At 42.6% G+C, this 17,139-nt stretch overlaps 1 protein-coding gene and 1 long non-coding RNA gene across 4 annotated transcripts; one reads left to right on the forward strand and one right to left on the reverse strand.

The window, feature by feature from the left end:
- On the forward strand, positions 1,851-4,796 carry LOC110433944. The gene is made up of 4 exons (XR_002451395.1): positions 1,851-2,251; positions 2,754-2,816; positions 4,339-4,377; positions 4,487-4,796. It is a non-coding gene; the product is annotated as an uncharacterized LOC110433944 (long non-coding RNA).
- Positions 11,699-15,101, reverse strand: LOC110433943. Of its 3 annotated transcripts, XM_021457139.1 has the most exons (4): positions 14,977-15,101; positions 12,187-14,873; positions 12,058-12,087; positions 11,699-11,922 (listed from the first exon to the last, which is right to left on the reverse strand). In XM_021457139.1, the coding sequence occupies exon 2, from the start codon at positions 14,867-14,869 to the stop codon at positions 12,188-12,190; it is 2,682 nt and encodes an 893-aa protein (XP_021312814.1). In that variant the 5' UTR covers positions 14,870-14,873; positions 14,977-15,101; the 3' UTR covers positions 11,699-11,922; positions 12,058-12,087; position 12,187. The 3 variants fall into 3 exon arrangements, with proteins under 3 accessions (XP_021312814.1, XP_021312812.1, XP_021312813.1); XM_021457137.1 differs by having other exon boundaries at positions 11,699-12,087; XM_021457138.1 differs by having other exon boundaries at positions 11,699-12,087; positions 14,960-15,055.

Below are 17,139 nucleotides of genomic sequence, written 5' to 3' on the forward strand. Positions count from 1 at the left end.
TAGTGTGTGGGCACGCACGAGCACGAGCACGAGCACGAGCACGGCCACGGCCACGGCACGGCACCAAAGTTGCTCCTCCTCCTGCGCGCTATTCCAGCAAGGCCAACACCCGGGCAATGCAATGCACATCCATCCATCTAGAGCTCAATGTTTAGTTTCTAAAAAAATTTATAAAATTTTTCAGCTGTGTTACATTAAATCTTACGGCACATGTATAAACTATTGAATATAGATAAAAAATAACTAATTTGTACAATTTTTCTGTGTAATTTGCGATATAAAATTTTGAACCTAGTTAGTCTATGATTAAATATTATTTATCAAATATAAACAAAAATACTACAATGTCTATTTTGCAAAAAAAAAAAAAAACTAAACAAGACCTAGCATCTCATCTTGCAGCAGCCAAAGAAAAGCTACCGCCTGCCTTTTTACATACATCCGTCATGCACAATCACTTTGCGGCTGCGTCTATACATTCCTTTAATTTGCTCTCCCATCCAAGCTACCAGCTCAAATGTATTTATTATAAGCTTTACATGATAATTCATGCTCTAGCCTCTAGATGCAGTGTTATTTCAGCAACCTTCTACTTTGCTATATCCAGCAGATATTACCTTGAGCCCCTGGTATTAGAAAGAAATAATAAATTGATGTCAATGATAATATGCTCCACGGATCTAGCTCCAGTGGACAGTGTCTCCTCTGGCTCTATGCTTGTAGCTAGTAACATCAGGATATGGACAAATAGAGAGACAGCTGTTGTCTGTATATTCTTGAAATTTATACCACACATGGCTAAACAAACGGCTCATACAACTCACAGACAGTTGTTGTCTACAAATCGTTTAATGCTTGCATGTACTCTCCGTCCCAAAAAAAGTGACATTTTTATTTTTTTAGACATCATGTTTGACTATCCATTTTTTTTATAAATTATAAAATAAATAAATTATTAGTAAAATATCTCTAATGATAAATTAAGTCTTAACAAAATATATAATATTTATGTAAAAAAATTGAATAAGACGAATTATCAAAGAAGATGTCTGAAAATTTTATTGCTAATTGGTCCAAGACAAATCCTTCAAAGTAAATTATATATTATATGTATAATGTAATATAATATATTTTATAAATCAAATATAATATACAATCTTCTTCTCCGTAAATCAAATATGATCGAAACATTTACGTCTAATATTATAAACAAAAAAAATCAGACGTTTGACACATTCACACAGGTGTCAATTCGAAAAGACAGCAGGTGCAGACGTGCAGTTTCACATCAGAAACAATTTCACACAAGATAACAGCAGGTTCAATATAAGTTCAGTACTAGATGACCATATAACAGGAGGCTCCAAATACAGGTTCTAACTAACAGAAGTAGCATAATGTCCTTGTCCAGAAAGAAACTCAAGAATACAGTTCCAAAGACAGACTTCCTCCTTTAACCACCTTTTCCCTGCTAGTAGAAAATGGCTAGATATGTCAATTCTAATGAACTGAACAAAGTAATCAGAAACAGAAAAGATTCAGTAGCTAAAAAAACAAGCAGTAGCTAGAAAACATTCAGTTTTCAGTATTTGAGTTACCAATTCTAATGAACCACATAAATTCCGTATAGAATCCGACGGATTCGACCAGTAGAAGCAGGGTCCACATCGCTCCAAAATCACGTGGCCGTCGGATCTTCCAGTCAACGGTATAGAATGATTGGAGCGGATTTCGCCACAAGCAGCTTCTATTGCTTCTCCTTCACTTCTATCGGCTTTTCTTTGCTTCTCTCAGTGTTGTGCGGCTTCTGCTCTGTATCCAGCCTACCGAATATATACCCAGGGCTTCTGATTCTCGTTCTGGGTCCTTCTACAAGAAAAAAAAAATCAGCCTTTGCTCTTCCCCGACCTCCAACGTTCCCTCTCGCAGCACGTCGCCGCCGCAGCGTCTCCGCCTCTACCCGCGTCTCCCCCTCCCCACTCATCTACTCTCTTCTTGCTCTCTCTCAATCTCTCCCGATGGCCGCAGGGTGAGGGCGCCCATGGCGCCGCACCGGCTAGGGCGGGCCCCATCGCTAGTCGCGTGTGCGGTCGGAGCGCAACCCCGGCGTGCCACAGCTGGTGAGCGCACCCCCCGGCGCGAGCAGGTCCAAGCACTTTGGATGCAGATGCCCCGACGTAAGCAAGCCTCATGTGGTGCCTCAGGCACGGGTGGCCGACGAGGACTCCGGTGCGAGTAGCCCCAGGTGAAGGTGACCTCTCTCCCTTGCTCCTCGTCTCCTTTACTCCCCTGAAACCTAGCCGCCTTTAATTTGCTACACGAAACCCTGGTTGTCGGTTCCGCTCAGGTCAATTCTCGTTTGGTAGGCCTACGTCTCCTCTGATTTCTCGTGTCCTAGGGTTAGGTCCCAAGGTCGATGGGTCGATCCAGAATACCAGCAAATCATGTACCTATTCACCATCAGTTGCCTTGCTATTCGCACATGTTTTTATAATTAATTTTTTTGGTTGAATTTATGCATCTTAACATCAAGTTTTGGTGCTCGTATTTAAATTTGTTCGAGTACATCCTTCCATGAGTTGTAATTATCAAGTCAATATGATGGATGAGTGTTACAAAATAAAAATATAGTATATCAGTCTATCAGATCTTGCTATTATATTATCAGTTTCTTAGCTTAGTGTCGGTTTATTTAAATGATAAAATTGCTATACAATTTTTTAACTAATGAAATACCTTTGGAATTTCAACAGGTCCATTGGAGCATCAAGTTCAATAGGGGGCTAGGTAGACATCGATAACAACATCTGACAAAGGTGATTCATCCTTGCATGATTTGTTCTACATAGTCAAATACAAATTCAAACAACGGTTTGTTGTTGTGCTATTCTACTTTGCCTTTTTGTTGTCTTAATTCATCGATCTAAAACCTAGAGAGCTTATGTCGTTGCTTGCCTGCTCATGCTTTTTAGTGGTGTTGGGTACCATAAACCGGGATACCCAAATTAAGGGGACAAAAAACGGCAAAAAGAGTAAAGCAACATCTGAGCCCCTTGCCCTCGGGCGCAGACTCCGTCTCGCCCGAGCCTCTTGGCCTCAGACGCAGGCTCCGCCTCGCCCGAGCCCTGGGTCTCGAGCGCAATCTCCGCCCTGGACGAGCCCCAGCCTCGAGCACAATTAACGCCTCGCCCGAGCCTCGGCCTCGGAGCCAGGCTTCTTGTACACGGTGGCCGTACCCCTGACGCGACGTGCACCATGCCTCCCATGCTGCAGTAGGGCGTGCCGTCCACTATTCCAACAACTCCCATCACTGTGGCGCCTTATCTCTGTCACTGTAGGGCATTGTCCGACAGTAAAAGAGGAATGGGAAGAGATTAACCCCTGCCACTGTGACCATACCTTGACAGTCACTGTTTTACTATTACAGGACAAGCTACAGTGCTTCAGACCCGACCTCCACAATCCAAACAACAGGGCTCGGCGACGCTCCACAGAAGACGACCACGCCATCAGCCATGCCCTAAGGACGAAGTAGCCAATCTCCACAGGGTCGGCACTGTCACTCCACCTTCTACCAGAGATAATTTACAGACTAACACATGTAAAAACCCTGCCACCCCTTACGGCTATAAAAGGGGAGGCAGGGCACCCTTTAGGGAGAAAAAATGGCACTCAAGGCACAAGTGTAGTTCACAAGCAGCACACACTCTACACACATAGAGACAGGGACTCAGGACACTGAGCCTCCCTCCACTCACTCCCCAAAGCCGAGACCTCGGACTTAGCCCTCTCTCGCAACCAGCTTGTACACCCCTACTACAAGCACTCTTGAGTGCAAGGCAATACAGACACCGACTCTTCCACTGGACGTAGGGCATTCGAGGCCCGAACCAGTATAAATCCTCTGTGCTTTCTTGCATCACCATTCGGGTTTAGGGGGCACGCAGACTCATCACTCGTTAGTGCCTGGACGCCGAGTCCAGATGCCGACAAGTGGATACTAACGTGTTTATAGTTTACAATCGAATTTGCATAAATATTTAACACTACCAGATAATTACATTTGCTCCAACAATGTTTTCTCATATACCTCTTACACTATTTAGTTTCGGAATGAGTGTATCTAGGAAAATAAATAAACCCAGACAATATATGTTTATCAATGAAACAACCTTTGAGATAAATCTTTTCAAAATGATACATGCCAAACAGAAAATAGTATTATATTGTATCAATACCTTATTATTAATTTATTTACCAGTTTATATTTGCGGTTGACATGTGCAACTAATACTCTCCATGTTTTTCTGTCGATCAACAATTTTGGATCATGTTCAGGCTAGAAAAAACGTATGGTGTTTGTTCTAATGTGCTCAGGTAATCGGATCTGTATGTATACTTTTAATGTAGTGTTTGCGTGCTTTTATCTTAGATTTCAATCAAGTGATGATAAGTGAATTCCAATCATGCTAAATCCATTTACCAGATCTATCCATCCCACCTTGCTGCTGGATCCATTCATTCCCTCACCAGAGCTCTGTGTAATATGTGAGGCTTCCCTTTCTTCGTCTTCGTTGTGGCATGAGTATCCTCTCTGTTTTGGTACATTTCCTTGGTCTATTATTATTTATGCATTTTAGCTTTTCTTGTCTCAGATACATTTCTCATGATTTGTGCTAAGTGCATTGACCCATGCGCGATTTGTGAAAAAAATATTCTCTGATAGCGTACGATCAATATTTCATAAAGAAACAATTCGTAGTAATCTTGCAGCGCCTGAATGACTTCTGTATGAACCTTGTGTTATTATCTCATTGCATGTTTGTGTATATACCTATATGTGCATGTGTCCAAGCGCGCGATGGCACGCGCCATTCACTAGTTACTAACAGAACCCCCCGCAAACTCCCTGCTGTCCATTAATCACCAAGGCAACATAGCATGCAGGTAACTAACCAGAATCAATACAACATGTGTAAAGGTAACTGAAAAAATAGAATTACAGAATGTGTACATACCTAACTAGAACATTTTGGATATATTCTTGGCATGTTTAATTAGGACTGGTTTAGATTTAAAAAGTTTTTGGATTTTAACATAGCATTTTCGTTTGTATTTGATCATTATTATCCAACCATAAATTAAGTAGGCTCAAAAGATTCATCTCATAAATTACAAATAAACTACAATTAGTTATTTTTTATTATATTTAATGTTCCGCAAAATTCGATGTGACGGGAAATTCTAAAAAGTTTTTTTGATTTTGGGTGAACTAAACAAGGCCTTAGTTCACACCCAAAAGGAAGGTAACTGACCCAAAATCAAAATCAAGTGAACATGTAGGTAATTGACAACAGTAACATTCAGTTTCCATGGACGTCGGCCAAATGAGTGTGTCAAGCTGTTTGAGCAGACGGACGGACTCCAACCGTGTGTTTGGTTGGGAGTTGAGTGGGTTGGGTTGGATCCAACCTAGTTTTTAGGGACGGAGTCAACTCATTCAGTGTTTGGTTGCACTTCTGCTTTTGGGGGACGGAGTCAACCTGTTTTAGTCTTTGGTTGAAGGATTGGGGACAGAGCGGCTCCATTCAGTATTTGGATGAAGGAATTCAGTGTTTGGTGGGAGCCAACCCGGCTGGAGCGGCTCCGTCCGCCAGATTTTGACGGACAGGTCCAACCCACGTCTGAGAGGAATATTCCACCCTGAATCCAACCCAACCCTCCCATCCTCCAACCAAACAGCCACGGGAATGAGTTCGCTCCGACCCGGCTCACCCCGCTCTCCAACCAAACACACGGCAAGCTGGTGGCGCTGGTCGAGGCTGTTGGAGTACCAGGGCGAATCCCCCAATGAGTAGGCGCTGGTGTACGCCGCCGTGGCGTACGGTGTACACTCTCGTGGAGCGCAGCTCCGGGCACATCTTTCTTGCCAGCACGACGTGGTCTGCCACGCTCTCATCTTGCTGTGGGCTCAGCTCCGCCCTGTCCTGCCCCGGTGCCGGCACACTGCTCGCCCTGTCCTGCCTAGGTGCCGATGCTGCCTGCTCGCCGCTCAGCCTCTGCGTGCACGTAGGTGAGGACGAAGGGACGGAGAAGGCGGCTTCTATTTTTGGCGGGATTTTTTCACCTCGTGCGCACAGCTCGGATCCGTGCGGCGTCGGTTCAGGACAACGGCTCCGTACAACGTTAAGCTAGCCACAGGCCTTGTTTAGTTCGCACCAAAACAAAAAAAACTTTTCACATCGAATCTTGCAACATATGCATAAATAGAGATAAAAACAAAAACTAATTATATAATTTGCTTGTAAATCGCGAGATGAATCTTTTGAGCTTAGAGCAGGTACAATAATGAGCTTATAGCCAAGCTAATGCTGATGTGGAGGAAAGAAGAGAGGAGAGAGATGATAGCTTGACCCTTAGGCCAGTATCAATGCATGTTTCATGAGAGTTTCATACACATTAAATAGGGTGCCACATAAGCAAAAGTGTTGACTTGGCAGGGTTATTAAATGAAGGAGTTTCATCAGATGAGAGAGAAGTTCCATCCCTATGAAACTCATGTGGCTCGGTTATCTAGTTTATAGTCTTGGTAACTGTGTCATGAAACTATGCATTGGGACTGATCTTAGGGCACTCACAAGTCACAATACAAGACTTTATCACAGAGTCCAAAACAATTAATTACATTTTATTTATGGTATTTTGCTGATGTGACAGCATATTTATTGAAGAAAGAGGTAGAAAAAATAAGACTCTAAGTCTTATTTAGACTTTAAGTCCACATTGCTCGAGGTAATAAATAACTTTAGACTCTATAATAGAGTTTGCATTGTGAGTGCCCTTATTATGTAAGCACTAAGCTAGGCACGAATGTATAAGTAGTGGTGAGCCCAAATAGTAAGTATTGTGAGAAGGAATAGGAAAGAGAAGATATTTAGAGACAAGTATGAGACAACTTATTGTATAACTTGGCTCTAATCACTTGGCTTATAGCCAAGCATTTGGCTCTATTATTAACCTTGCTCTTAGTTAGTCTATAATTAAACAATATTTACCAAATAAAAACAAAAATACTATAGTACCCAAAACAAACAAATTTTTGGAACTAAACAAGGCCATAGAGTTTGTCTTGGGTCTTGTTTAGTTTAATTTTTTTTTTACAAAATAGACACTATAGCATATTCATTTATATTTGATAAATATTGTCCAATTATAGACTAACTAGGTTTAAAAGATTCATCTCTCAAATAACAGATAAACTATACAATTAATTATTTTTTTATCTATATTTAAAACAATTTGTAAATTTTTTTGAACTAAACAAGACCTCAAGTGGTCTCACAACGCGACGGCTTTCCTCTCTCTCCTTATTTATTATAGCGAAGAGAGGGGGGTTTTGCAAAATTGCCAGCCGAAAACAACGGCCAGCACAGCTGTTGTATGTGCCCTCGTAGACCTATGGCATGTTTGTGGGTAAGTTATTCATGAACTACAAATAGATAAAGTAGTATATATGGTGAGTTGGTTGTAAGTGTTACCTAGAAAATAGAAGATTTGGGCTTATATAGATAAAGGTAGCATATATGGTGAGTTGGTTGTAAGTGTTCTTTTTAGGCAGATGTTATCTGCTTTAAGAGACGCTGAAAATGACCTTACTTTCATTAATGGTTTTGCATACAGAATCGCAGATGGTGTAAATTCAGGAAAATATAGTAAAATACATAAAGAACTTTGATACATAGAGCATCTCCAAGAGTTCCCTAAATTTCACTTGCCAAATCTTCTATTTTAGCAACTTGATAAAATATTTGCCAAGTCAAAATTTGTTATTTCTCCAAGAGTTTGCCATTTGGGCTTGCTAAACTAAAAAATGAGGCCCACAAACATGCTTTTGGACCAACGGAAATAACAGGCAGGGTCAAGGCAGCGTCAAGGATGTGCTTCAAGGCAGCGTCAAGGCAGCGTCAAGGATGTGCTCGTCCTCGCCGCCGCGGCCGCCCGCACGGACAGCGTCAGCACATCCAGATCCGACGTCTCGTTCCTCCTGGCCGCCTTAACCCCCCGCTCCCGCGCCGCGTGCCTCTCCTCGTCCTCGTCGTTGCCCTCGCCATTTTCCTCGGCGGCCCTGTCCTCGCCGTCATCAACATCGTCTCCATCTCCATCCGCGCCGTGTAGCCGCTTGGCCCCGATTGGGACGCCGAACAGCATTGGCTTCGCTCCTGGGCCGCTGGGGCGTTCCCCACCGCCGCCGTGCCCCTCGTCGCTGTCCGCCAGATCCTCATCCCCGCCTCTGCCTTGGTCGTACCGCGCCACGAGGTGGCGCACGCGGCGGCGAGGACGGCGGCCACAGCGCAGGAATCTGGATGTGCTGACGCTGCCTTGAAGCTCAGCAGGGCGCGCCTGGCGGAGGCTCTGGCGGAGCTGGAGCGGGCGCGGGCGCGCGCCGCCGAGCTGCAGCGGCGCCTCGAGCAGACCTACGGCAAACGCCGACGACTCGTCAAGGAGGCCCAAGGCCGGATCCACGAGATCCGTGCGTGCCTCCGCCACCACCAGGACCAGGCCGGGATCGGGAGCATGAGCAGCAGCAGCAGCCCCCCGCGGGCGGCACTCCCTCCTCGTCCTCGTAGGTGCGTGCGAGCTCAAGGACCGATTGGCGCGAGGTCTGGTGGCGCAGGCGGACAGGCGGCGTGGAACCGGCTGTGCTAGGCGAGGCGACCAACCATCGGGCGTCGCAGAAATCGAGCGAGAGGACGGAGGAAACAGACTCCACCGCGCGAGGCCGCGCGTGAGGTTTGGCGACGGAATCCGCCGCGCGGATAACTGCACGCGCGGAGCAAAGTTTTGGCAAGTTAAGGATTTTGGCAAATGTGAATAGCAAATTGTTGGAGAACGTTTTTGCAATTTTTGCCAAATTTTGTAGTATACCAAGTGGAATAGCAAACTCTTGGAGATGCTCAGCATTAATTGTCTAGTTCCCAATCTTGTGAATAGAAATGAGAGTTCACCTCGTACGATACGATTTTGATACTAGTGCACTATGATAAAACAACAGTAAGAGTACAATTTTTCAAGTTTTTTTAATCTTATCTGTTTAAGAGTACAGTTTAAATAGTCCCTCCTAAGAGCATCTCCAACAACTCGCCAATATAACTCCCCAATAAGATGATATTGGGTAACACAATATTATTTTCTGAATTTATTGGAGGAGGTGCTACAACAGATCCCCAATAATCTCTCTCAATATGTGAGACTTACTTGTCACTAACAATTTATTTATTTTCTTTTTTCTCTTTCCCTTTTTCTTTCATCTTCTCCCATCAGGACCACATCTCCTCCTCATCGCACATCGCCACCCACCGCTCCCCATCCCCTCTCGCCGTCGGGTATAGACGCTGGAGCTCGAAGGTCGCTCCTTGTCTCCCCCCACCACACCTTTTCTCCTTCACCCGTTCTGCCCATAACCATGGGCCCAAGATCTGGAAGTGTACGCCCCGAATGGAGGTCTTCATCTCTCTTCTCTCTCCACGAGATCTATAGGCACTGGAGGCCGACGCAGGCTCGTCGTAGAGCTCTTAAGCGCGGCCAGGGATACGAACAGCTTGAGCACGGCCATGGGTGGCGAGTTCGGCAACGTCGAGCACTGAGGGCGATCGCCTCCTTCCTCTTGCATCTAGCGCGGATCCAACAAGTTTGGTCCTCAATGGCCGGCAAGAGCTCCGATCCAATCAACAGCAATGGTGAGAAGGGAGGAAGAAGAGACAGTTGTGGTGGGCCCAAGCTATTGGGGAAGATGCAACTCCCCCTTCATTTGAGGGGAGATAAGTGGCTTTTCGGTGGTAAAAAAGGGCCCATATTAGAGGACTGTTTGAGAACAAAAAAATGATTATCTCCCTCAATATCACAGTTTTATAGAGACGAGGGATCACATTGAGAGATTATTTGGGATGCTCTAAAACCTTCATAGATCAATGCTAGTCATGGGACTCAAATAAGTAGAGGTAGAATTTTAAACTGAACATGTTGCAACCACAGAATATCTAAAGCTCCTGTAAAATCATATATGAAAAGGAGCATAATTTGGAAGGCTACTTATGAATAATGGCAAATGTGACCACTAGTCCACTAACAATATATAGAGATGTGGAACCAACGGCAAATGATTCAGTTTTGTACGAAATCAGACTATGCAAATTTGAGTTCTTCAAATTCTATGTGAAATCGACATGTGCCATTGATCAATGAATGATAATATAACTAATGTTCATATTACCATAAATTTGGATATAGCATTGAGTAGGAGAACATATTATTTACTAAGGCCTTGTTTAGTTCACTCAAAACCCAAAAACTTTTTAAGATTCTTCGTCACATCGAATCTTGCGGCACATGTATAAAGCACTAAATATAGATAAAAATAGAAACTAATTACATAGTTTACCTGTAAATTGTAAGATGATTTTTTTAAGCCTAGTTAATCCATAATTGGACAATAATTATCAAATAAAAACAAAAATACTACAACATTCAAAACCAAAAAAAATTGGAACTAAACAAGGTCTAACGAAGCATTGCTTTAGGGTAAAGACAATTAACAGATACCTACCTCATATGCGTGTTCTGCCTAATTCTAGCGCTCTTGGACCCTAGCTCAGTCATGTCTTCACTTCTAAAGATAACATGTACTCCCTCCATCCCAATTTATAAGGCATTCTAAGAATTAGAAAATCAAAGTATCTTAAGTTTGACTAAATTTATATAATAAGATAATAACTCTTATGATACCAATTAAGTATCATTAGATTCTTTATTAATTATATATTCATAATATATCTATTTAATTTGATATATTTTTGTAATTATTTCTATAACTTTGGTCAAACTTGAGATTATTTGACTTTCCAAGATTCTTGGAATGACAATTTAGAATGGAGAAATATATGCATCTCAGTCATTTATGTTTCACATCATACAAGCCTGATTCTTATAAGTTATAATGTTCGCTTTTCTTTTCAGCAGTATTTTTTCTGTCAGTCAGCAGTATTTTTCTTTCACAATAAATCAGTCAACAGTAATTTCAGCCTTGACTTTTGAGACCAGTGAAAATATTAGTAACTGATGTCGATACTACAATGGAATCGAAACAACTATCATTTTCAATATGTTTCTGGGAAAATGATATACTAGCAAAGGTGATAGTGTGAACTAAAAACTGTACTAGTATTATTCAGCATCTAGTGTCCTAATATTTCTCAATTGGGACAGGGAAAATAAATTTCCAAACTACAAGAGAAAGATAGATGAAGAACTTGGTACATAATTAACTAAAGAGATCTATACTCTTCGGCTGGCTATTTTTTTGGCTGATGCTGATTTGTTGCGAGAGGAAAACACTGTTCCATATCGGTTGATTGATTTTGGCTGATAAGCTTTAATATCTAGTGTCCTAATATTTCTCAATTGGGACAGGGAAAATAAATTTCCAAACTGCAAGAGAAAGATAGATGAATAACTTGGTAAATAATTAATTAAAAAGATCTATACTGTTCGGCTGGCTGTTTTTTTTTTTTTTTTGGCTGCCATGTCGGTTGATTTTGGCTGATAAACTTAAGCAAACAGTGTAGTTGTTACTGATGCATTAAGGTAGATAAAATAAAACTCTGAATATGTGCATGCATTGATAAATATCATGGAATCGGAATCACTCCAGCCTAGCCCAATACACGAACCATCAGTATGCTCGCTCAGCACGCACAAACATAATACTACCACATGAAGTATAGGATACAGCCAATTGCACCCGCATCAAAATCCAGTACTTGGATTATTAAGAAACAGAGTAAACTTTTTAAGTACAAAAACTCAGCTTAAAACAAGCATGCTTTTACAACACCTATTGGTTATTGGCAACTCATCTCGACTGATCTGCAGCATAAATGACAATAGGAGTATATGAAACCTCGACAACACTGGAAGACAAAGATGCCATTTGCTGTTCCTATGAATGCTCTTAATCCTGAAACAACCTAGCTACAATATAGCACATACAGTAGAGTATACCTTTTTCTCTAACTCCCTCATCCGGTTTCCCTACAAAAACAAGAGGACACCATAATGTGCATAAGATAAATATACAGCAGCTGTCAAACTCAAACCCAACCGGGGAAGATAGGAGAAAGCCATTTTTACCTCACTGGTCATGCAACACTCTATCGCTCTTTGATGCAACATGGGAAGCTTTATTTCCTGAAGCACTAGCTGGGAAGTCGGTGAGACGAAAGCTCACAAGGGCAGGTCCAAGGGCACTGATTTTCCCAGCACCTGCAAAAGCTGCCTCAGCATCCATGCGCCTCTTGAAGATCACCTGAGCAGAGCTGGCACTGTTTGCAACATCTGCCTTGGCTTCATTGACAGGACCGTATTGGCTAAAGATCTTGATTAGGTCACTGCGTGATGGAACAGCACTTGGCCTGCTGAAGTGCAGCACCAGTCCAGATAGAAAGCTATTTTCCATCTCTTCACCAGATTTGGTTCCGGCGTTCGGTTTAGATCCATTTGCAGAAAACGGCTTGGTTTCGTTCCTAAGCTTTTCCCCATTTTCTGTATCTTGGTTGCCTTCACTCCTTGGCTCGTCTACATTTTCAGTAGTCACCGATGAATGAACAGGAGGTTTCTTAACCTGAGGTTCCTTCTTGTTTGCTCTTTTCTTACTCTCATCTTTCTTCTTTTTGAGGCTAGATAGCGGCTCCTCCACATTAATGAGAATGTCGGCCCAATAGTCATCCTGCATATGATCAGCAATAGGCTGTTCTGAAGGAGTGGGCTCAGTGTTGGTTACCTTCTCGGACATCCCCTCATTGACATCAGAACTAGAAAAATTGGAGTTCTTCCTAAAATCGGTAAAGAAGTTAACACTTGTAGGAGCAATTTTCTCTCTCTGCTTAAGACCACATGCTGCTACTGAGAGCTGCCACAGCATTTCTCCACAAGATAAAGACTCCTCACTAATGGCTTCGCTGTTCCCCTGATTCACCTTCACAGGACGTGGAGATTTGTCTTCAGAATTTACTTGCCTGTGCTTAGCCCTACGTGGTTTCGTCTGAGACACTGCACTATTAGCTCCGACAGCAGGTGCTGCCTGTATGCTGTTCCCAGCTGCTTTGCTCATCAGTTCTCCAACCTTTGTGGACTTCTTACGAGAGAGAGGCTCTGACTGTGAAGACAAATCCCCCAATGTGTTGAGCTTCTTTCTTTTCCTAGTCACCAATGTATCCTTAGAGTGATGATCAGGATCCTCAGCTTTCTCAACTGAATCATGCAACAAACGCTTCCCTCGAGTTTTGCCACCCGATGCAGAATTAGGCCTGCCTGTCCCTGCCATGAGTTCAGAAAGTTTCTTCTTCTTCCTACCATGCTCCGAGATGGACACCCGCTTGCTTATTGAGTTTTCATTATGCCCCGATCTTCTCTTGTCAGAAGTGAGATCCTCAGCATTGCTATCTCCAAGTCTATGATACCCATCCTCTGTGATTCTACCCCTCTTGTGTGCAGAGCCTGCTCCATACCTCTGATTGTTTTCTTTAAGAACCGAGGCATCTTTGCTTTTTCCTGTTAATTCCTCATTTCCATCCTTTGCCAGCCTTTTCAAACCCTCTAAAGCATCTTCCTTCTTGCTCATGGACCTCAGCGTGCGCCCAGATTTTCTCTCGCTCAAAACATCATCTACTGTCTTCTTGTCCAGTGTTCTGCTGTCAGCAACAGGACTGGTTTTGAGTCCATCTAAATGTTTGGAAATATCTGTTTTCTTCTTCAATGAACTCTTCATGCGCTTTGACTTTTTCCCCTGACTCAATGTATCATCTGCTGCCCCTCCATTGCCGTCTTCATCCATAGCATCTTCATTTCCAGCCTCTGGTAAAGCCTCTCCTTTTCTACGTGAACTCCCATAACGCCTTGATTTCTTCTCCTTGCTCGGAACATCATCCTCACTCCTCTTGTGCATCCTTTCTCCCTTTGTGTGTGTCAACTCTGTAATCTCCTCAATGCCCTCAAACATCACAAACTCAGGGAGGTCCCTTGAACCCCTTGAGCGATTGAACGCCCTCACCTGTGCTTTGGCGGTGGCAAGGTCAAGAAGATCAGCACCGGCCAGTGGTTTCTTTCCCAGTGCTGAGATGTAGTCAAGAAATGTTTTGCCATGGAAGGCATCCCTTGTGTAGACAGAGTCTACCACCGCACCATACGCCCCTTGTCGGACACCAGAGTTTTGAACCTCCTGCTTGGTGGCAATGCTGGAACTGAAGCAACCGCACGATAGGCCAGCCTCTACGCGTCGCCCGACCTCCTGCAGCGCAGAGTCGATGGCGGAGACGAAGCTGGACATATTGCTCTGGGCGGATAGTCGCCTAAAGTTAGTGCGGAAGGGGAGCAGCGCGGAAGGGTCGCTCCAAGCGAAGGTCCTGTCCCAGAAGTAGGCGACGAGCGGGGCGCCGGCCTTCCGGTGCTGAAGCGCGATCTCCGACGCATCAGCGGCGTCGAACACCTGTCCGGGCCACCAGGGGTGGCTCCGCACCTTACCCCAGACCAGCTCCGGCGGCGCGAAGTCGCGGCCGCCCTCGTCCTCGTCCTGGAAGGCGCAGTTGTATTGCGCGCGCTCGAATTTCTCTTCCCCCGTCGCTGCCTTCTCCTTTTCCTTCTGCTTCCTCTCCTTCACCTTCTCCCTCCGTGGCGGCGGGGGAGGAGGAGGAGGCGGAGGTGGAGGCGGCTGCTTCTTGGGGCGGCTACGTCGAGGACTCGTCAGAAATTCCTTGACTTCCGGGCGCATGACGCGGAGGCGCGCCGGGCGCGAAGCTGTTCCTCGCGAATCCGCCATGTAGCTAGGTGAGGACCAAGGAAGAAAAAGGGTTAGGAGGGGAGCTCGCGCCGCTGGAGGGGAAGAAAACGAAGGCGGGGCAAATCTTACAGAGCTTCACCGCTTACCACGACGCGGAAGAATCGCGGAAGGACGGGAAGGCAGGGTTCGCCGGTGGCGAAGGAGATGGGGATTTTTTTTTTTTTGGGTGGGGGGGAGACTACTAGGGAGAACTCGAGAAGAGAAACGTGCGTGTGGTGGGGGTGGATTTGGAATTAAGATTTTTGACGAGGGGCTGGTTGCCAAAGTTTATTAGTACACGCCAAGATTTTTGTTTCAAAGGCCTTGTTTAGTTCCAAGAAAATTTTGCAAAATTTTTCAGATTCTCTGTCACATCAAAACTTTAGACGCATGCATGAAGTATTAAATATAGACGAAAATAAAAACTAATTGCACAGTTTGGCCGGAATTGATGAGACGAATCTTTTGAGTCTAGTTAGTACATGTTTGATAATATTTGTCAAATACAAACGAAAGTGACACTATTCCTATTTTGTAAATTTTTTTAACTAAACAAGGCCCGAGTTTTTCCGTCCATTGTTACCGCTTTTACCCTGCGGTTGTCCTTTATTTGCCAAAAGCGCCTTGAGCTTTCACACAGAAAACGTGTGCCTTTTGCTTGAAATGAATACCTTCGCGCGGCTCATGCGTTTGGTTTTGAAGAGAAGAGACTAAAAAGGCATGATATAATTAGACTTCAAATGTTGGGCTTCACATATTTAGGAATCCAAATATTAACATTATAAAACTGGTATTTAAATCATCATTAAGACTTTGATTTCTATAATAGTATGCATTATTTATTGTTTTTAATCTCTTTTCTTAATGTTTGGCACCTATAAGATATCCTTCTCGTATTTAATCATGTACTCTCCTCATCCTAAAATAAATCTAAACCTCATATTTCGAGGAGTTAACATAAATTCCAAAGGTCTATTTGCTAGAGTGATCTAATTAAGGACATATCTTAGTGTGATGGGCTGATGGACCTAAGGATCTACTTTAATTCACTTTTTGTAGCAGTAGTTTCAGGTCTGGCTCTTTTCTTAGGGATGGGGTAGTTTGTTTAGGTTAAAGTTTGTTGTTTTAATTTTTTATACTTCAATTAATCCTCCACTGTCCCAAACTTGAGACCATTATTTGATCCTTACAATTACCATTCACTTGGTCATGATTGAGGCAGCCTAGTTTATGTTTTTTTGTAGCCACGCTTGTCGAATCTCGGGTCTTGAGGCAATGACAACGTTGTCTAGCTACGAATAACTAATATGACATATGACACCAATTTAATTATAATCAAATTTATAGAAAAGAATACCGATATTTATGGCACCGAATATGTATAATATTAAGGTTATATTTAGCACAGCTCAACCTCACTCATAAAGTTTTTTATTTGGAAAATAACTTTACTAAAAAAATATTTAGCAAAATAGTTTCGCCAACACTTTCATGCATGGCTAAGGGAGAGAAGTGACAAAAATAGAGAGATGTGAAAAGCTACTTTTTTTTAGTTTTATATCTCTCTTTGTTCCTTTGTGAGAGCATAAAAAAGGAGCTTTATCTCATGAACTATTTTGAAAAGTGTATTTGGTGAAAAATATCTTACAACAACTCATGAAGCTGTTGGTGAAGTTGTGCTAAACCGACCTTAAAACATAATTCATGGTAAACCTAATATAATACTTATTTGGTATAATAAATACTAGTACTTTTTTCTATATAAACTTAGTTAACCTTAAAATGGTTTGATTTAAGACAAAGCTAAAACATAATGCATGAATCATGTCATTGTCCTTGTGAAATACGCTAGGCACAAGAAGTATAACTCCCTCTGTTCAAAAAAAATCCTAAAATTACCCTAAGTCAAACTATCTTAAGTTTTACTAAGGTTTTAGAAAAGATAACAACATATATATATATGTATGTATGTATGTATGTATGTATGTATGTATGTATGTATGTATGTATGTATGTATGTATGTATGTATGTATGTATGTATGTATGTATGTATGTATGTATGTATGTATGTATGTATGTATGTATGTATGTATGTATGTATGTATGTATGTATGTATGTATGTATGTATGTATGTATGTATGTATGTATGTATGTATGTATGTATGTATGTATGTATGTATGTATGTATGTATGTATGTATGTATGTATGTATGTATGTATGTATGTATGTATGTATGTATGTATGTATGTATGTATGTATGTATGTAT

This window comes from Sorghum bicolor, chromosome 3 (genome assembly GCF_000003195.3).
Source record: "Sorghum bicolor cultivar BTx623 chromosome 3, Sorghum_bicolor_NCBIv3, whole genome shotgun sequence".
In the NCBI taxonomy this organism is placed as follows: Eukaryota; Viridiplantae; Streptophyta; class Magnoliopsida; order Poales; family Poaceae; genus Sorghum; species Sorghum bicolor.